The sequence below is a fragment of the Zeugodacus cucurbitae genome, chromosome 2, assembly GCF_028554725.1.
Source record: "Zeugodacus cucurbitae isolate PBARC_wt_2022May chromosome 2, idZeuCucr1.2, whole genome shotgun sequence".
NCBI lineage: Eukaryota > Metazoa > Arthropoda > Insecta > Diptera > Tephritidae > Zeugodacus > Zeugodacus cucurbitae.
In genome coordinates this window covers 72,895,592-72,915,624 of record NC_071667.1, presented here as the reverse complement: position 1 = coordinate 72,915,624, position 20,033 = coordinate 72,895,592, and the positions used below count along the sequence as shown (strand labels likewise).

The 20,033-nt window shown below is 32.7% G+C and overlaps 3 protein-coding genes across 13 annotated transcripts; 1 reads left to right on the top strand and 2 right to left on the bottom strand.

Moving 5' to 3' along the window:
* Positions 1 to 231: 231 nt before the first annotated feature.
* LOC105209128 (uncharacterized) lies at positions 232 to 4,167 on the top strand. 4 transcript variants are annotated; one of them, XM_011179347.3, is made up of 3 exons: positions 232 to 381; positions 1,124 to 1,553; positions 3,623 to 4,167. In XM_011179347.3, exons 2-3 carry the CDS (start codon positions 1,228 to 1,230, stop codon positions 4,050 to 4,052), a joined length of 756 nt encoding a protein of 251 aa, XP_011177649.1. In that variant the 5' UTR covers positions 232 to 381; positions 1,124 to 1,227; the 3' UTR covers positions 4,053 to 4,167. The 4 variants fall into 4 exon arrangements, with proteins under 4 accessions (XP_011177649.1, XP_011177650.1, XP_028894136.1 ...); XM_011179348.3 differs by having other exon boundaries at positions 243 to 381; positions 1,204 to 1,553; XM_029038303.2 differs by having other exon boundaries at positions 251 to 381; positions 1,166 to 1,553.
* A 386-nt stretch (positions 4,168 to 4,553) lies between these two features.
* On the bottom strand, positions 4,554 to 5,947 carry LOC105209127 (histone RNA hairpin-binding protein). The gene is made up of 2 exons (XM_011179346.3): positions 5,673 to 5,947; positions 4,554 to 5,605 (listed from the first exon to the last, which is right to left on the bottom strand). The coding sequence occupies exons 1-2, from the start codon at positions 5,802 to 5,804 to the stop codon at positions 4,985 to 4,987; spliced, it is 753 nt and encodes a 250-aa protein (XP_011177648.2). The 5' UTR covers positions 5,805 to 5,947; the 3' UTR covers positions 4,554 to 4,984.
* An 822-nt stretch (positions 5,948 to 6,769) lies between these two features.
* On the bottom strand, positions 6,770 to 19,987 carry Atp6v0a1_0 (V-type proton ATPase 116 kDa subunit a 1). Of its 8 annotated transcripts, XM_054225631.1 has the most exons (12): positions 19,841 to 19,987; positions 18,418 to 18,652; positions 18,172 to 18,348; positions 17,882 to 18,010; positions 13,523 to 13,620; positions 11,132 to 11,173; positions 10,214 to 10,340; positions 8,979 to 10,137; positions 8,695 to 8,912; positions 7,813 to 8,035; positions 7,564 to 7,735; positions 6,770 to 7,491 (listed from the first exon to the last, which is right to left on the bottom strand). In XM_054225631.1, the coding sequence occupies exons 2-12, from the start codon at positions 18,532 to 18,534 to the stop codon at positions 7,380 to 7,382; spliced, it is 2,574 nt and encodes an 857-aa protein (XP_054081606.1). In that variant the 5' UTR covers positions 18,535 to 18,652; positions 19,841 to 19,987; the 3' UTR covers positions 6,770 to 7,379. The 8 variants fall into 8 exon arrangements, with proteins under 8 accessions (XP_054081606.1, XP_054081603.1, XP_054081608.1 ...); XM_054225628.1 differs by lacking the exons at positions 11,132 to 11,173; positions 13,523 to 13,620 and adding an exon at positions 14,822 to 14,994; XM_054225633.1 differs by lacking the exons at positions 11,132 to 11,173; positions 13,523 to 13,620 and adding an exon at positions 14,822 to 14,916.
* Positions 19,988 to 20,033: the final 46 nt, after the last annotated feature.

Sequence of the window (20,033 nt, the reverse complement as noted above, 5' to 3'; positions counted from 1 at the left end):
TGATGGCATGAGATGTCTGGGACACTTCTAAGTTGTGTGTTACACTAATTAAATTGACCGAAGACGCTGCTGTTTGCCATTTGTTTACTAATAAACCGCCAACAACAATGGCAATTGCAACATAGCCACAATAGTGACGTCATAGCTGAGTAGCAGACACATGAACCAATGCGCCTCGGAGGTACACTCGTGCGCTCTACACTCAGAACCACCGCCTCAAGTACGCAGAGAGCGCGTACTGCTTGCTCTGCAGTTAATATGTTGACAAACAAGCCACAACAGTCAAGCGAGTCAGTCTAAGTGCGCCAACGTTGTTAAAAGTTTATCACGCTGACGCGATTAACTAACGAACGAACTAAATTATTTCGAATTATTTGTGAGGTGTGTGAAACAAATTTTTTTTTTTACTTGGGAAGGAGGGAAGAATTGCAAGTTGTTGCACTACTGGTTGAAAGCATCTTCTTTTGTGATCTAAGAGCGCAGTGGCTAACAAGAATGCATTCACCTCAAGCGCAGTAATGCTCAGGTGTACTCGAGACATTCACACAGATACACCACTACAGTGTAAGACTCATAAGGCAGTGATTAAATTAATATGGCAACTTCAATTGTTGCCACCTGTGGAAAGAATGCGAAGAGTTGTGTTATTGTTTGAATCCAAAATATATTTTAAATCGTTTGAATTTGTAGGAAACTCAGTGGAAAAGCTGCTGAATAGTGTTTGAAGTAGAGAAATGCAGTTTTGACCGTTTCTTCTTGAAATTTTTATTGATCCTTCTGCATTCATTTACACATCCACTGCTCTCTATATAATTCTGACGTCCATTTAACTCTAAATCGATCCAAAATGGCACCTCTCATAGCTTATCTGTCCAACTACTCACCTACAAACGCGCACCCACTCACATAGATACTTTGAGTTAGTTAATGGCGCTCTCTCTCTCTCTCACCTACACAGGTGCGCAAGCGGTAGGCGCACCAATTGGCCTTATCAGCCCATAGCATACCAAAAACAGAGTCAAGTTAGAGTGTAGCGTTGAGTAGCGTTACTTGGCTTCTGCGCTCTCACAGTTTAGCTGCCAAAACCACAAAATATATTTTTTTTATTTTCTTTGCATTTTAGCGACAAAAAGACTTGTTATTAACCAAATAAAATATATAAAAGTGTTTTTATAAAAGAAAAACTCCACCTTACACACCGAGGAGCACACATTTAAGGAGTCAAACATGTCGTATGGCGCTGAGAAGGCGCTTGCCTATTTGTATCCGCTCATTATAGCCACCTCCGTCATTTGCTGCATCACATCGGGCGTTGCATGGGCACATTGGCGTTATGTGTTGAATGCTTGTCCGGAATCGAATTGTGGCTGCATTCTGCACGGGCGCTCCACCTACACCAGCTTCGAAGGTGGCCACATAGCTTATTGCCACTACTCCACATATGGACTGATCTTTCCGCTCATATTCGCCATTGTGTTGGGCATCTATCATGCTTATCGGATTTGTATGGGCACAACTAAAAGGAAAACGGGCACCACCACCATACGGCATAGGTGAGTTGAGTTTGGTATAGAAATTGTGCTTACTAACTATAAAAACTATTTAATAATTTATATTGCTCAGATTCTAATACTTTATAGTAATATGTCTCCAAAACCTTAAGAGATGTTTGGCCAAACTCCGCATCAAAAATTAGATATTAGACTAGTCAGAAATAAGAATTATTTTATTATACTCGATACTAATTCTACGTTTTTAAATCTTCTTCTTATATTGGCTAATATCAAAAGCTCCCTAATTTTATAGAATTCATCGACCAGATTTTGATAAATAGAAAAACAAATATTCATATTTTGCAAATATTGGCTTGAAACAATCCAAGAATGGATAAGGATACATACATATCTTAATTAATATGGCCTATAACAATTTCTCTACGAATGGTATATCTATTCCTCTTCAAGATGCCTTTTCCGGCTAGTTAAACTTGAAGACAAGATATATAGTAATGGCTATACTATTTACGGATTTAGGATCGTCGAATAGAAAAAATCAACAAGCAATTATATTTCCGATATTTATTTTCTCATATGATCATTTCATGTTTTGACTGTATCTGACGGAGATCTGGGGTATACTTTTAAGATAAAAAAATTCAAATTTAGGTGTTTCAGAACAAATCACGGTTTCCGACAAAGTTCCAAAGCCTGATTTTTTTATTCGAAAGCTTTCTAGAGAACAAATAATAAATAATAACGATTCCAAAATTTAGAACCCAATTAAGTGACCATATTAAAGGTTTTTCTCTTCCTTATCTTTAAAACAAATTTACCTCGATGAATCACCTTGATTATAGTAAAAAGTACGTACTTATACAAGAATACGATAAGCCATCCATCATAACGGTATTAATACATAGACATATATTTATGTTATAAAATTAGCTAAATATGTGTATTAGATCTAATATAATAACTGTAAATTATAACTTATTCGACTTTGTTCTAATTCAACTTAACCTCAAACTCAAAGAAATTGTTTCAAAAATTATATTCTGATTTATTTTAAATTTTATTTGAAGTTTTTTGAAAACGAAATCAATATTATATTCGATCCTCAAGGGTTAACATACATACATACATGTACATAGTATATTCATAGGCTATTCATAATAACCATCTAATTTAGTGTGCCAAAATACATAGCTTTCCTGTCAATTCATCAGCTAATCTAATAATTTGTAGTGCGCTTGTGGTTAATTTAAACTCTGTCAAAGGTTAATAACCATGACTTGTCCACATACATATATTTGTATGTATGTATAGGGAATTGCAAGTGTAGCTGGAGGTCTGCATTAAATTTAAATTAAAACTGACACTCATTTAAAAATTTCGCTGACGCCTTAAGTGTTGAACAACATAACATTCATACATATCTTTCTATGGTACATACATATATATGGCAATATATTCAAAAAGTTCAAATCGACTTAAGTATGTGAAGATAATATGGGTTATTGAGAACAACTTATTCGAGACTCGAAGTTATGTTTCATCTTAAGCAATAACTCATAAACAAAAGTTCAATTTATGATGAAATCGAGAGGAAATTGAATCTAAATTCCGAACTCGCCCAAGTCGACTTAAGCTATTTTGACTTTTGGGATCAGATATCTTAAGAGTAGTGGAATCTAAAAGAGAGATGGAATTTGGCGTTTTCTAATGTAGTTCCATTCTATATACATATGTATGTATGTCATATTCCTCAACTTTAGAAAAAAGTCTCTTCCACGAAAAAATATGTCTATATACAGTATAAAAGTCGATCCATTATTATTATCGTAGCTCAATTTTCAACTAGATTTTAGTAACTAAACGAAACTAAACTTATTAATTCAATAAAATGATAAAAATTGGCGTCTCTCGGAATATATTTATATATAGATAGTCATTGCATCAAGAGGCAAACACAATCTGTATGAGAAGCTCGATCAAACAGTCAAATGTTTTTAACAGAGTCTTTCTGTAACCGAATAAACTCATATTTTTGTTAGATATTCATCAAGTCTACTGTTTAAATTTCTTCTACAATCTTTATTTATTATTCTTGCAATTCCACATAGAACCGGTGATATGATTGTCGTAACGGCGGAGTCAGAACTGACACACAATGGTATTTCACCGTATTACTGGACACCCGCCGCCGTCATCTCTTGCGTTATGGCCGTTTACACTTTAATTTATGCCGCCATCTACAGTGATGGCTTCCGCGTCACTTGCAAGCAGTATAGCGAATCATTGCTTAAAGAACTACAGGGAGCCGGTAATATTGTGCCCGTCATAAAGGGACGCCTATCATGCGACGCTATTTTCGATTTCATGGACTATTTGGTGGAGAGCATTTCGTATGAGCGTCGCAAATATGGACGCATCAACACCGGAGCTTGTCTCTATATGACGCTCATTTGCAGTTGGTTAGCGGTAATCTTCTGGATCATTATAACGGTGGTGAATGTGGTGCAGGCACGACGCACACAATCGGCACGAGTTTAATTAAGCAACGGACTAAAAAAGCAGTTTATAAACTGTTGAATGAAGACAAAGTTTGCCATTTAAGCATAAAAAACGAAAACGTCCATAAATTAAATTAACACTAACATTGCATTGTCTCCATATGGAATAAGCAAACATTATTAGTGACTCTAATTCAACTAATATTAATTACGATTTTTAATAAATAAGTTATGCACCTAAAGCAACAACGACAAATAGTATTAAGCACAAATTTTTAAAAACATTCCACTATTTTTTCATAAATATTTATAATAAATAATACAAGCACAAAATATGTATTTTGTAAATTTTACAATAATAAACAGCTACGAGTTTGTTGTACCACAAATCCGAGTTATCTGAATGAATATTATTTTAAACCTTTGAAAGGCCAAATTTCTCCATTAACGCTAGCAAATTCAACACGCTCTACAGTTGAAAAAATTATATTCAAAATAAATTTATTATTTGGATCGTACTAATAAAAATATAAAAAAGGTATTTACTTTGCTATTGTAATGTTTTATTTGGTTAATTATTTTTGCATATGTATTATATGAACCAATTACGGGTAATTTTTATTATAAAAAAGTTTCAGCGAACGCCACTGATCAACGTGAAATGTTTAGTATGCAAAAGTATATAACTACATTGTGCATAAATTAAATCGATTTTACTTACATTAGAAATTCACGTTTATCCATAAACTTTTTCACATAACTTTCATTTTTGTACACATTCATTACTTTCAGCATATTATTTAAGTAAGAGTATAAATATAGCTTAGAACTTAACAATATAGTACGCGTTATATACTAATACAAAACAGAAATTGAGCATTTACAACAAGCAGAAATCAGCAAAAAATAAACATGAAAACACGCAGAAGACTATTTTGTAATAATAGTGACAATTGTAAGCACGAAGCGTAACTAATCGGAATCATCATCGTCGTCGTCAGCGCCACCAGCAGTCGCAGCCGCCGGTTCTGGATCATAATAATGCAATTGTTTGCGCCACACTTTTATCAGTCCATCGAAAGTGCGGCGACTGTATTTCCCATACTTATTCGGTGTGCGCGGATGTGTGCGTGTGCGCTTGCGTATTGGCACCATCTCGATGTAACGTTCGTAGGCCACAGTATTTTTGCCATATTCAATTTGTTTCTGACGACGCGCTAATATAACTGGATCATCTTCCACTTGTTTTTCCCGATTAGAAGAGGTGCTCGAACCATAACTATTGTAACGTAAACGTTTCTGTATGTCATGTTGACTTTTGGTTTGATGAGTTGCACGCTTAAAATTGTCTGAATCACCACCGCCACTATTATCACTATTGGGACTGTCTGAGCGACTATCGTTGCTGGGTGTTTGTGAATAGCGTCGTTTGAAAGGTGTCTTGATTTTATCCTCCTTCACTAGGCGTTCAAACTTTTCTTCATTTGCACCATCAATGAATTCCAGCGCTATTTCGCGTTCCGCAGATCCAGAATGTTTGGAATTCGTAGTATCTTCGTTGACATGTTTTCTGTTGTTGGACGTTTGGTGTTGCTAATTTTGTGTAAATATGTTGTTTTTATAGTGAATATGTAATAAATATTGTATTTTTAAACCTTACACCAGGATTGTCTTCTTCACGCATCTCTTCTGCCCAGGAATCGCGAAATGAGGATCCCGATGTATTATGGCTGCAGTCTCCTGTACTTTTTCTTAAAGGTGATTTATCTAATGACATTTTGCTACAAAGCATTACAACTTATTTGTTTAAAGTTTAATATAATTTATTCTACTCTCTGTTCCAACGAGAAATGTGCTCAAACATTCGTGGAAGATGCTCAATTTGTATTACTTTCCGCGCGTTTTCCTTGTTTTGTTTTCAACATCTGCTTCATCGTAACAAAACCATTCACAATAAATGATTGATGAAATCCAAATATAATCACAATGAATAGTGTTAAGCTTCTTTCAAGCATGAACAATTATAACGAGAATACTTGATTTGTATTGAAAAAAAGGATACAAAGGTGTAATTATAAACTTTCAATTGTCTATCTGCTACAAATTTAATGGAATTTTGCTTTTTGAAGTTAGCTATTGAATTACACCATAATCAATTGGTTGGAACAGCATAAATTTATATCGATAACATTTGCCAATTAATTCACAATGAGTTACAACAAAGCGTTCGAAAGGAGGAGTTCAGCGATTGTCATTAGTAACTTGATTTCCGCTTCCGGCCAACCGAACTCTGCAATTGTGAGCACAACCATTAAGAAATACAAATTTAATCCACAAATTACTTAAAAATTAAAATCCAAAGTGCTAAAACGACGAATTTCATAACACACTGACCTTAAAACTCAAGTATTTGCAAATATAATTTTGAATTCTGTTTGCCTTGCGCCTTTCGGGCTGTTTTTTGTTTTAATATTTATTTTCCGAACAACAACTTTTCTACATTATATTTGTATTTGTTATATAATATATTCAGCTAAGCATAAGTTATTAAAATAGCCAAATTGATAATTTATACACTTTATGTAAAATCAATTGAGTCCATCAGCTGTGTCTATTAACTGAGATTCATAACACAAATAATATGTTTGTACAACTCAATTTGGAAAGCTACTAGTTGAGGCTTAAATAATGCTTCATATATTAATTATTAGGAAAGTTTAATAAGTAGATTTCTAAAAAGTTGATAAATAAACTACATTGAGGAAAATAAAGATGTTTTATTATAAAAAAAATACATAGAAATGCGTATTATTATTAATTGCCAATAACAACTACGTACATACATATATAATTAAATTCATATATTTTTGTATGCATACATACATTGTTTATGCTTGTCTATGAATGCTAAAAGCGTTTATTTATGTAACATTAAAATTTATTACATGAAACACAAAACTGTATAGGTATGTAAATATATATGCATATGTAGTACTATATTGGTTAATCTCATTTGCCAAGTAACAAGTATTCCAAACGATTCCTCAAATCGTCTTACAAATCATACCAGAAGCCTTCTTTTTGGTTGTATTAAACATGTAATATATATGTATGTGATTATAGTATTATATGTGTGTATATATATGTATATGTAATGCCACTAAATTCAATAAGTTTAGTTTTATGTGAATGTTACATATTAAATTCAATTCAATAACCTCTTAATACATATTCAATTAATTACTTTTTTTATTATAAATGTATGTGTGCATAAATTCTTCAATGTTAATGTGCTGTGTTGCGGAGCTACCAATGTCGTTGTCATTACTCTCAATATGTTTCAAACAAATCAACGACATACAATGATTTACTCAGCACCTTCCACTGCAGCGGCACTACCATTCTCGATAATCAGATCGAAAGCGAACGGTTGAAAAGCGTAACCGGTACCCTTGTAAAACTTGCTCTGGAATTCAACCCTAAAAGAAAGAGATATTTATAATAATTAAATATAATAAAAAATATTAATATTAATTAAGCAAATAACGCACCAGTGCAGACGTAGCGTATGCAAAAATGCTGACAAACCCTCCATCAACACCAAAATGCCCACAGTGAGTATGGCCCAGAAGGCGAAGACAATGGTCAGCATAATACCGCCGGTCCAGCCCTCCTGCTTCAAGCCAATCGATAGTACCATATTCCATAAAACCTCAGCCAATTCTGCAAAAAAAAGTAAAATTTTGGAATTGAAGTATATAATTATTGTCTATTTGTATGAAAATATATGTGCCACTTACGTGCGTGTGCCAAAGACAATGCCCACAAACGCAAATACGATGCTGTATGCGAGACGGAGCCCAAAACGAATTCAATGGTGTGTATACCTTGATGTATGGCGATTTCCGAAAGTTCTTCCTCCTCGTGTGGGTCGCCGCCGCCACCGTGTCCGGCCACACCGCCAGCAGTGCCATTGGTCATGCCCACTTCAGCATCGCTAGTGGCGCCGGTGAGATTTTGGCGCTGATGGCAAGTGAAATGGAAAGTTTAATGTTAGAAAATAAAATATATTTTCAATTAAATATAACTATTTTGAAAGTTTTTAAAGTTTTAGACATATTTGCTACGCGTACAACTAACCTCCTCCTGTGTATGTAATTTAATTTGTTGGGTATTTTTGAGTGTTTTTTTTTTGTAATTAATTTGGTTTTGAGACGTACATATTTTGTGGTAAATGCCGAAATTTGAGGAAAAGTACAAAATAATAAAGACATTAAAACATTACAGCACTTTTAAAATTTATTTTATAAATATTAGTGAAATCAAAATGTATATAGGTAGCTAAGGCGAATGAAGTGAGTGAGTGAAGTATGATGTGGTTTAAAGTGCGCTTTAATAACTGTGAATTTATGAAAAGTTTGAACAAATTTTGTGTTTTCTTCATTTATACTGCCGTAAAATGCTTTAATTTTTATTTTGCTCTTAAAAGTATGCAATGCATCACGCAATTAAATTGCAATTTCACTGAGACAAATTATAGCATCTATTAAGGATGGAAGAATGACAAAAAACGGTGGATGTGCTGCCTAGCGATGAATGATGATAATGAGCGCTACGCTTGCGTACACAAATAATATACAAATATACAAAATTTTTGCTTCTTTGATAAGCCTTCAACTTACGTTTGCTTGTCGACGCTGTTGTATGATCTTCAGTGGCTTGCCGAGCAGCATGACGGGTATACAGCAAAGTGCGATGAAACGGAACAAATTCTGGAAGAATGATTGTCCAGCATACATATACGGGTTGCAGCCCTCAAGTGGTTTCTTCGGTTCATTACCCAATACCATATCAATGAAAGTAATCAAAATCGAGGGAGCACAGCCAGCAGAATAAGGAGCTGTCAGGTATTGCAGAAATTAATATATTTTAGCATTTCGATTTTAAACTTGAACTGATTACTTACGTAGATTAGTCGCAGCATATCTATTCCATTTGATGAACATCAAGAGAGCCAAATAGAAGAACATCATAATCAAGAAGATCAATTGTGGTATGAATTCATAGAGTATAGCATTGCGGTTCTTGAAGTAAGTGTGATTGTGCAGACTCAATGACACGCCGAAAATCATATGAATCACACCGAATATAATCGATATCTTCATTTTGTATGAATTCTGAAAGATAATCTTATTGGCCGTGGCCACCTGCCAAATGGGATCCATACCGAACGGATAGGGTTCACCCTCGTAGTCAGCAGTGCTCGGATTCAATTGCAAATGTTTATTATTCTGCACTGTTGTCCGATTGTAGTTGATATGCCAATGTGAACCGAATATATTCAATGATTTCGAGAAGATATCATTATAAATAAAGCCGGTATACATAGAGAATACGCCCATTAGGAATATTATGTAACGACCACCGAAGAATATATTCCAAATTTCATTTGTAGTTTTCTGCGCAGCCAAACCCTTCTCCTTGCGTATCATCCACAAACCGAATAGTGCCATGAGTGTGCCATGACCGAGATCACCAAACATCACAGCGAAGAGAAAGGGGAACGTTATAATCGTATACGGTGCCGGATTCATTTCACGATACCCAGCCACGCCATATGCATCGATGAGCGTTTGAAAAGCTTTGGTAAACTTATTGGTCCGATTATAGGTTGGCGGATTCTCAAACGTTTGCATGCGATTCAAAATCGGTGGCACCGACGAGCCAGAACGCTCCGTGCCGCGACGCAATGCCAGCTGTATGGTCTCGATGTCCAGCACCGGCACCCAGCATTCGGCGATCAGACACTTTTGTGTCACATCCAAATTGAAGAGATTCAACGTGTGATAGATGGCCTTGATTTTGCGCACTTTTACAAACCAATTCTTCAGATTCTTGGCGGCAGCGACCAGCACGCGATGACGATGATCCTGCGTTTGCCCCAGCACCGTATTCAAATCCTCAATGCGTGTCATCACGCCCATGGCCATTTCACGGCGATCGGCCGGTGCCTCGGGGCATGGATAGAGTGTGGCGCGAAAGCCTTCGCATATCTTCTTGACGCGTGACTTCAGCTGATCACCTTGGAAGAAGATGATGAACACCGACTTGTACACCTGATCACCCTGTGTTAATTGCAAAAATATGAAATTTATTTTTAGTAAAAAAGTTAAATGTTGTTGTTGTATTTGGTTTACTCACATTCGAGGGGTCCTCGAGCGGTGACTCAATCATGGCTTGACGCAGAAAGACATTGCCGCGACAGGCGCGCCACAGCATGCGCTCAAAGGCAGCCAAGCGCTCGCGCAGTATTACACCAGCAACAAAACTTTATGATTGACCGAAAAAAACAACAACAATTCAATTAAACCGCCGATATGGTACATATGTGAATGAATTTAAATGTAAATAAAAAAGATAAAACATATGGAAATGACGTTTATTTACAAATGCAAAAACTAAACTCAAAAAAACATTAGTCATCGACATACATATATACGAGTATGAATGCTTCGCGCTCAAGCATTGGGTGGTTGAACCGAAACGAAGAAGAAACGAGTTTTTATTTCATTTATTATTTAATAATTTTTTTTCTCGTTTCCGTAAACAACAACGTGACCGACAATCATGTGATTAACAAAAGTAGGTGGTGCGATGGGGAAATACATACATACAGATGTATGGAAAAAAAATTTAAAAACAAAAACAAAAAATATAAATAAAATATGATGCATGGTAACAAAAGAAATACGAAATTGTGCATGCGTAGGAGGTGAGGTGAATAAAAAAAAATCCAAAGTTAATTTTAAACGGTAGGTCGATTGACAATATCGGTTGGATCCTTGCGTGCTATATTAAAATATATATGTAATATGTATGTATGTAAATATTTTGCTATGTACTTATGTATGTATACATTTAGGCGAACAAGTCAAGGAGTATGAGTAGAACTTGTACGAATTGGGTATAGCGTGCGTCTACATTTCACTACCAAACAATGAGTTTTGGAATATAAAATTGATAAAAAACATATTTTTGTTTTTGTTTTTTCTCAACTAATTGACTAATTGACTGATTGATAAACGTTTACTTAGTTTTGTTCAAATTGTTTGTACAAACCATGGCAGGTATTCTTCACGCTCATAGGTCTTATCCAAGTAACTACAAGACAAGCAAACGCATTTTAAGCGCAATTGTATGTAAGTGTATATGGAATGGAAGAGAGTTTATTCACTGGTTACACATTTTGTTTGGAAATTGTTAAATTTTGATTTTGATTTTCATTTTGTTTGTTTTGTGTTTTTTAGTAGCGCCTAGGTGATGGTTAGTGAGATGAATTTTAAATTTGGCTTTTTATTCTATTTTGTAGTGTGCATCGGATTATAAATTTTAATAGTTTTTAATAATTTTATAGAATTAATCGAAGTGAAAGATGTGGATATTTCTAAGAAAATTTCGCCTTACGCATTAAAATCATTATTTAAAAAAAAAATTTTTAGGAAAATTAGTCACTTATTTTTCGAAGAAAGCAATAACATTTAAAAAAAAATATATTTTTCGAAATTTAATATTTAACCTCATCATTTTTAGTAGTTAATTATTTTTTTTTTATAAATTAGAACACAGCTTAAAGTTGTAATAGTTTTTGTTGTTAAATATGACTTCAACAGATTGCTTAAAAAGAGATTAATAAAGCTGTATTGAATAAATTTCGAATTTGAATATAGAAAATACTATTTTCTGCAATAATTTAATTTAGTAAGATCGTTTTTGAATAAAAAAGGAAAGCATTTACAAATTATTATATATTTTTTAATGATACCCAAGAAACTAAAAGAAAAATTCGCCTATATGACATTATCCAGCGCAAAAATCGCGCATTCAGTAAGTGAGATCAAAGCTAATTTGCAGAAAAGCTAAACCTTGAAGCTGCCCATAACAATTATCGATATCATGCAAAACAATTTATTGCGTTATTATGGCCTTGACTATTTCAAACGCTTTTATCGGCAATGCAGCATTAGAAAAAAAAAGCTGCAAATGCAATCAATGCTTCACCTGGCGATAATGACGTTGGGCCATATAGACCCGAAAGTTAGAGGTGTTTGAAATTTATATTTTAGGTTAGAAAAACCAATTGATAAAATTTAAAATTTCTATTTTTTTTAGTTAACCTATAAGTACGTTCAAGTCATTTACGCCTGGTTAAAGCAGCGTAAGCTGGTTAACGTTCGTTTTGAGATTAAGTTTCATTAAAAGGCGACTAAAATAAATTTTTCCTCACTATGCACTTTTAATTCATTTAAGGGGTTTTATATGTTGAAGTCGGTCAAAAAATCGAAATTTTTTATATATGTTTATCTTAAAGTATAAGTTTTCAAGTATGTTATCTCAAATTTTTATAGAGATTTAAGCAGTAGAAGCGAAATTATAGCGTTTTTCAAACTCAAAACGGGTTTATCTCGAAATCATCTTTTTCCGAAAACGTCGTTGCGACTTGGATTTTCGAAGGAGTTTTCAACCGATTTTAATTTATTTTTCAAATTGTTCGTAATTTATTTGCCGTATACTTGAACGATTTCATTTGTTCATTTAAGTTTTCATGTTAATGTTAGGGATTGAAACAGATGAAAAAAGTAGCCTTTTTGAGAAAAGAGATAGGATTTTAATTTTGTCATTTATGTTTGCAGTAACATTTTTTTTTTTTTTAATTTCATTGAATCGTTCAAGGACACCACAAGTCCCCATACAAACGAAATTTGTTTGCCTTTATACTTTATACTTTCAGTTGAGCTGATGCACTGGAATCATAGTCACGGCAAGCCTCTTTGGAAAAAATCGCGTTTTGCGGAAACTGAATGACTTTGACAATTATTAATATTTTTTTATGTTCTTGAGGTGATTTTATAGATTAGACATTGTACTGCCAAATATTCAATAAAAATATGGCTAAAATATTTCCACATTTTTCCGCACCTCAACGTCATATATAACCCCTTAATTATTCCATATCATTTAGTTTAGTATTTAATGTTAACCTATTGTTGTTTAGTAAATATTGTTTATATGCAGTGGCTCGAATAATTTCAAACTTAAACTTAGTAGTCGGCATTTTCAGCTTTGCTTCACTAGTTATTGCGATACGGGTAATTCCTCGTCAATTTAAAAAAAAAAAATAGTATTAAAATCTTGGACCCAATAATTTTCATTAGTAATTGCAGTTCCAATTAAATTCTTCTTTCTTACTTTTAAACCAAAAACAAAATCTAACATGAGTAATTAAATTTTATTTTTTATTTACTCATAAGGTTAACTCATCACATTTAATCAGAAAGTTTCTCCATAAAATATTGCATATCGAGCCACTGCATGTATGTATGTATGTATGTTTGTTTATAAATATTAAGTAATAGTATTAATGTATGTACAGTCTAATATTTCAAGCCATTGACAAACATTTGTTTTTGTTTTTTTTTTGTTTTTCTTCTCTTTTATATTAGCAATACGTACCCAAGCTGAACTGGACCCATCGAGTGACCAGTTCGCACTTCGTCGGTGATTAAAGCGCGTGTCATCGACTCAGTTGTGGTATTGATACCACCCTCTTGCTACAAATTTCAAGAAATATACAAATTGTATGCTATATTTTTCATTGCCAAGACAACAACAAGTACAAAAGTACATAGATGCATTTGTAAGTGTAAAAAAACGGTTACTGTTACTATTACTGTTATTCATATACAAATATGAGCCTTAAAACTGCCTAATCACCAACACCATAAAATACATAGTACAATTGTATTAAATGCTTACTAATTCATATTGGTAGTATTGTTAGCAATAAGACGCTAATTGTTAGTCAGTTAAATTGGGATTATGAGACGATTTAAGTTCGATGAACCTTTTACCAGTAACCAATACATACGCATGTTTGTATGTATTATATGTATATGTGCGCATGAGAGGGAGTATGTAATTGTGACGCCGCTAGCGAATGCCGACAAATCATATGTGCATTTTTTGAAACATTTAAACATTGGCATTGACCAAAGATTCTTTTTTTGTTTTTGTCATTGTATTTTATTTCACAGAAAGTGCGTGAAAAGTGTACTTCCACACCAGCGTTAAAGAGTTTGCGACGCACAAGAGTTTATAACGAAGACGAGGACAAGGTATGGTCTTGGATGAAGCGACCATGGAACGTGAGGAAGTGTAAGGATTAGGGATAGCAGCGAATGCTCACACATTTGTATATACATGTACGAGTATTTACACTACTAAATACATATATACACACGTATGTATGTCTATGTACACAGCATTTCACGCTTAATTGGAGAGCGCTTTAGCATTTAGCGCTTTGGCATTCTCCAACTGAGCAACATGAGAAACATACATACAGTATAATACAATTTGGGTTAAACAACATAGATGGACAAATGAACCAAGCACCATAAATAAGCGATACAAAACAACAAACACAAACAAATAACCAAAATTATCAAAAAAAAAAAAAAATGAAACCAAAAAGAAATAAATATAAATGGAATCATAGATTATTTGGCGGTGCAAAAGTCCAAACGTGCTAACGTGGTGAAGTGAATAATGTGCACTAAACAATTTGCAATTTCAAATTTCCACTTTTTGCTATAAAACGCTTTTCACACAAACGCTGTTGAGTTTAGTTTTTGCAAATAGAAAATTATAAATTTTTAAACAAAAACTTTTCAAAACAACACGTTGTTGTTGTTGCATTGAGTTTTTTTTTTTGTTTTTGTTTTCTTTTTTTTTTTTTGTAGACATATTTACCCAAGTTTCAAATTCTGTCCAGGCTGACTGGCGCGCATGCCAGCCTCTTCCCCCAGCAACTGCGCCTGCTCATCCTCATTCTGATTGTCGGCCATCTGTCTCCGTCCATAGCGCCAGCGTGATTTAAAAGTAGTAGTGGAGGAGGAGGTATTGTAAGAAACTGTTGACACCGTCTTTACAAGGCACAAACGCAAAACGCAAAAGAACCGAAAAATTGTTGTTTGTTGTTGTGCACACGTAACGTTGTAAGGGATTGGTTTATTGTTGTGGTTTGATGCAGGGATGGTTGATTGTTGGATTGTGGGCGAGGAAAGGATTGTATAATTGTTGTTGGGATGATATAGGTGATATAGGCACGTTGGTACAAAGCGTTTGGCATTCATTGCATTGGTTGTGTAAAATTTTATGTTATGTTGTTGTTGTTGTTGTTTGTAGCACATTTTTGCGTAGTGGTGTGCGTGTGTTTTTTGATTTGGTTGATTTACGAGTAATGTTTGCAGTTATGCAGCGTATGAACGTAACGCAGGTGTTTCGTATTAATTAACGGAAAATAACAAACAAAAAAAGGAAAAAAACGAAATATTTTAACAGAAATTGAAATAAAAAAATTTAATTTTTTTTTACAAAATACCTAAAGTAATAATTTATAAACAGCTGTTAGAGCGTGAGACAAACAACAGAAATATGCTGGGGAAATATGTGGGGGCATAATTGTGAAAATCAAACAAATTGAAGCCAAGCACTGTTTGTGATTGATTTTATAAAGTCGAATATAGGGGTGTGCAAGTTGCTGTTGTACTAAAAAAAAATAAAATAAAGTGTTCCGTGCACTTTTTGCTTCAACGTGCTGTAGTTGCATAATTGCATAATTCGAATCAGTGCGTTTTTTGTTTTTGTGTTTAAATCAACACGCAAGTGTGAAATTCTTAGAAAATATTATAAATATTTTTTTTTTAATTTTGTAGTGCAGAAGCAGGAAAAAAATTACATTTAGGTTATTTACTATGTGCATAGGTAAATGAATTTTAAATAGAAATCACAGAAAATATCAAAACAATTTTTTTACATTTTTTAATAATTTTTTTTAGAACGTTTAACTAATTAAACAAATTATTAATTTATTACAATATTTTAAATACGAATTGAATACTAAAATTTTGTACATTTAAAACATATAAACAATAAAAATTTATTGCAAAAAAAATTTTTGTTTTGATAAAACAGATTTCTAAAAGAGGAAAATATATGAAAATCTCATTCCTTTAAGCGGTTAGGGATAGTCAGGATTTTTTCGTTAATTGTAATATCTTAAAAATATTCTCTGAAAATTTGAAGTTGATCCGATAATTACTTTTCGAGTTATTCGACAAATAAGGAAGGGCGCTCGGGCATTCGGGCTTCTCAAAACTGTGTATTTTGAACTGATGACAACTGTAACTCAGTAGATTTTAATGAAATTTATACAGCTTTTAGAAAACATAAGGATAGACCTGACAAAGGATTTCTATTTTTCAAAAATTTCGATTTTTTAAGAATTTTTGATTTTTTTCCGGAAAATTTAGGAAAAAAAATTTTCTGAGTCCGCCATTTTGTTAATTTAATTTCAAATTAAAAAGTATTATCTATTTATAAAACTAATTTTTCTTATCCGATTGATTTTAGATGAATCTCCAAGGACTTATGATAGTCACCGGAACTGGGTTAACACAAACAGCTAAAACTTTGGAAATTAGAATTTTTTTCAAATTTTGGCGATTTCAAGTCAAAACATTGTGTAAAAAATATTACAAAATATCTAATAAATAAAATAAATGAAATATCTAATTTTTTCGTGTCTCTGAGTACCTCTAACCTCTTAAAATATAAAACAAAATTTATTTTTTTTGTATTGCAGAAATAAATAATAATTGTTAATAAAATACGTTCAGTTAGACTCTCAGTGCAAATATATGAAAATCTCAGTACTTTAAACCAAAAAGCTTTTCAATAAATATACAAAAATTATGAAAGAAAACAGATATATGTACATATATACTACATACATATATGTATATAAATACGTTAGTCATAAATACAAATAAAAGTTGCATAGATATTTACATTGCAACAACAAAAAAGAATTAAAAATAAATTAAAAAGTAACTAAATGAAACAACAATGTAAGGAAAACAATGAAAACTAATTAAAATCTAAATAAATTAAAACAAAAATACAACAAAAGTGTAAAAAAAAAGACTCAAAATCAAAACAGTAAATTTCGGAAATATAGGAGTGAGAAAGGACTCTAAAAACCGCACAATAAATGAAATAAAATGCACATATTATTTGTATAAAATAAAGGTATTACAAATGCTGCGGTTATGTGTTTCTGCTGGTTTGTGGTTTTAACGTGGTAAGGGAGTGTAGGGTTTCAAGTATTTCAATATAAAGTATTTACGCCAATACATATTTATATATGTATTTAGTTACAGAAAAAAGAAGACTAAAATGCGGTTTTTACACATTCATAGTATGTATGTGTGTGGGTGGGTGGTAACTTGTGTAATAAAATGACTTGGTGACAAATATAACGTTCATTTATTTATATTATATGTGTGTGTAGATTTAGTGTGGGTTGCTTTGCGCACAATGTGTTCAACAAATAAACCAACTATTAAGTGGGTTTCTAATCAAAACCACAGTGAATACAAATAAAATTTTTGTTTGAAACCGCGCAATGGTTTTATGCAATGAAATGCATATTGCGCTTTTCCATTATTTCGTTTCACTATCGTATGTAATAGTATATTGTAAGTGGCTGGGAAAGGGGAAGCATTTCATTTCAATTGTTTTTAATATTTGTATTGTTATGTAGTATATTAGTATATTAATGACCATTTAGAGAGTGGGTTTAATTAGTGTATTATTTAAAAAAAAGAGAGTTCAATTTGTGTTTTTCTTTACAAACAACCAAAAAAGTTAGCAAATAACTACAGATTAGTAGACTGTGTAAATCAATTGGTAATTTGCATTAATTAAATAATGTATTTGAAAACTTTTTGTTTTTCTATGCCAACTCACCTCATCGAAGAAAACTTGTGTTTTGCGCAAAATATGCTTCAATTCAGTTAGCTCCAAGAAATTGCGTTTTAATGCCTCCGCGTTTTGGTTAACTTCACGCAATTCGTTTTCCAATTTTTCAAAAGTAGCCTGAAATATTAATATTTTTTGGCGGTTAAATATTGTAGAATTAAAAAAAAAAATTAAATAAAAAAAAAATAAAAACACAAAAAAAAAATAAAAACACAAAAAAAATAAAATATTAAAAATAAAATAAATAAAGAATTAAAAAAAAATTCAAATATATTTACTTCCAAATCAATCATTTCTCTGGGTTGTGGTGCTTCCGGACTTTCGCCAGTATCCAACATTGGTATGCCATCCTTTTTGATTTCCTTTTCCAAATAACGCAATTTACGCTCCATCTCATCACAGCGACGCACTTCATTCACGAATTTACGTTGGAAAACGTTTACATCGGGATTGAGCTGTGTTGTAACATATAATACAACAATAATAATAAAGAAAAAAACATTTTAAAATTATAAACAACTTACGTCTCTGAATTGTACCAGACCCAATTCACCTAATTCGGAAACGCAAGCATAGGCCGCTTCACTCTGCAAAAAGAGCTGACACAAGGTCATCTCCTCACTACGGAATAACGAACCCATGTTGTTGTTGCTTCGGTCAAAACAACAACAAACAACAATCAAGAAGTACTGTTCTTAACTCAGTGGCACACTTTTCGATGTGTTCTTAATGTAGTTGATTCTCCACCACTTCCAAATCCTAAAAAAAATCAAAAAAAAACTTGTATTAAAATCTACTTTTTATGCACCATATGATATTGTGCTACAAAAGCTTTGAATAAATGTTCTGTGTACATTATACGCAGTTGTTCTTATCGCTTACTGTGATAAGCCTTTGGGAGGCATTCTGTATATTTAGATTTGTACAATTTTAATTTGATAACACATTCTCTTTCATTTCTACAGCATCATTAGGGGATTCACGTCTATATACATGCATATATATAAAATACTCTTTCATATAATGTAATAAATTTTGCTTGAAATATATGACACTGTCTGGAAACTTGTGTACACAAGTGGTAATTTGGTTTGAAAAAAAAAAAAATAAATTTTTAATGGCGAACAAATTGTAAAACGTGAAATAGAAGTGTGATTGTGACTACTGTTTAAGAGAACGAAATATTATACTGCGACCATAAAAATTTGAGAATAAAAGTCCACCGAAATATAAATTTGCAATCGTGTCTCAATGTTTTTTTTTCAATTGAAATTTTTAGTTTGCTTTTTTATACAACTTTAATGTCGATAACAAGTAAAAACAGGTCATTAAAAAACACCGTATATTGGATTTATACGTTTGCGGAACTTCCTTAGAGGTTTATGAATCATTTCATTCATTATCGTTTGTACGTTCGTATTGCAGCTGCGAATGTTCCCTACTATAAATTATTTACAAGCCCTCTAACGTCTTTTGTCATTTCAGAAATGTTTAATATCACCTAATTTCAAAGCAGAAACAAATCGTTTATGTAAATTAGGAAAAAATTAAACACAAGTATTTATATAAATCCCATATTATTTGCTGACGCCTTTGACGCAAACCGAAAAAATCAATAGCGCTTATTCATAGCATCCAACATCAGCAAATACAATGCTGATGTAGACACATACGCCTCCCATATGGTATATGCCGTTGAATGCACAAAGAAAAAAGTAACGTGGACTTATTGTTCCCCAGCACCCCACCGGGAGCCTCTTTTGCTACTCTGGAACTTATTGATTTTCGCTGAGATGGAGGCAAAGTATAAACTTTAAATCACTTTTGTACAACACCATAGATATAAAATGGCTGATTTATAACCTTTGATGTACACGGTATATATTTTAATAATTACACCTACTTTTTTCCTGGATTTGTTAAATATGCAATTTATAATTGAATTACCACAAAATTTGCATCCAACACACAAAGAAAGTAAATCGCCACTGGAGTGAAAATTGTATATATTGTGAATGGTAAAAAACAGTGTTGTTTCTTCTATTAGGCTACACACACACTGTGGTACCTTTTGCATTTGGGGATAAAAACCTAATTTACTAAAAGATATAATTATGGTATATCTTTATATTTTTATTAA

Bases quoted from the DNA above. Each gene is read 5' to 3' on its own strand.
- LOC105209128 (XM_011179347.3), top strand. From the start codon at position 1,228: ATGTCGTATGGCGCTGAGAAGGCGCTTGCCTATTTGTATCCGCTCATT. The intron at 1,554-3,622 runs GTGAGTTGAGTT...AATTCCACATAG, and splicing joins ACCACCACCATACGGCATAG to AACCGGTGATATGATTGTCG.
- LOC105209127 (XM_011179346.3), bottom strand. From the start codon at position 5,804: ATGCTTTGTAGCAAAATGTCATTAGATAAATCACCTTTAAGAAAAAGT. The intron at 5,606-5,672 runs GTAAGGTTTAAA...ACACAAAATTAG, and splicing joins GTGAAGAAGACAATCCTGGT to CAACACCAAACGTCCAACAA.
- Atp6v0a1_0 (XM_054225628.1), bottom strand. From the start codon at position 18,534: ATGGGTTCGTTATTCCGTAGTGAGGAGATGACCTTGTGTCAGCTCTTT. The intron at 18,011-18,171 runs GTAAATATATTT...TTAATATTTCAG, and splicing joins GAGAAATGATTGATTTGGAA to GCTACTTTTGAAAAATTGGA. The intron at 7,736-7,812 runs GTAAGTGGCACA...TTTTTTTTGCAG, and splicing joins ATTGTCTTTGGCACACGCAC to AATTGGCTGAGGTTTTATGG.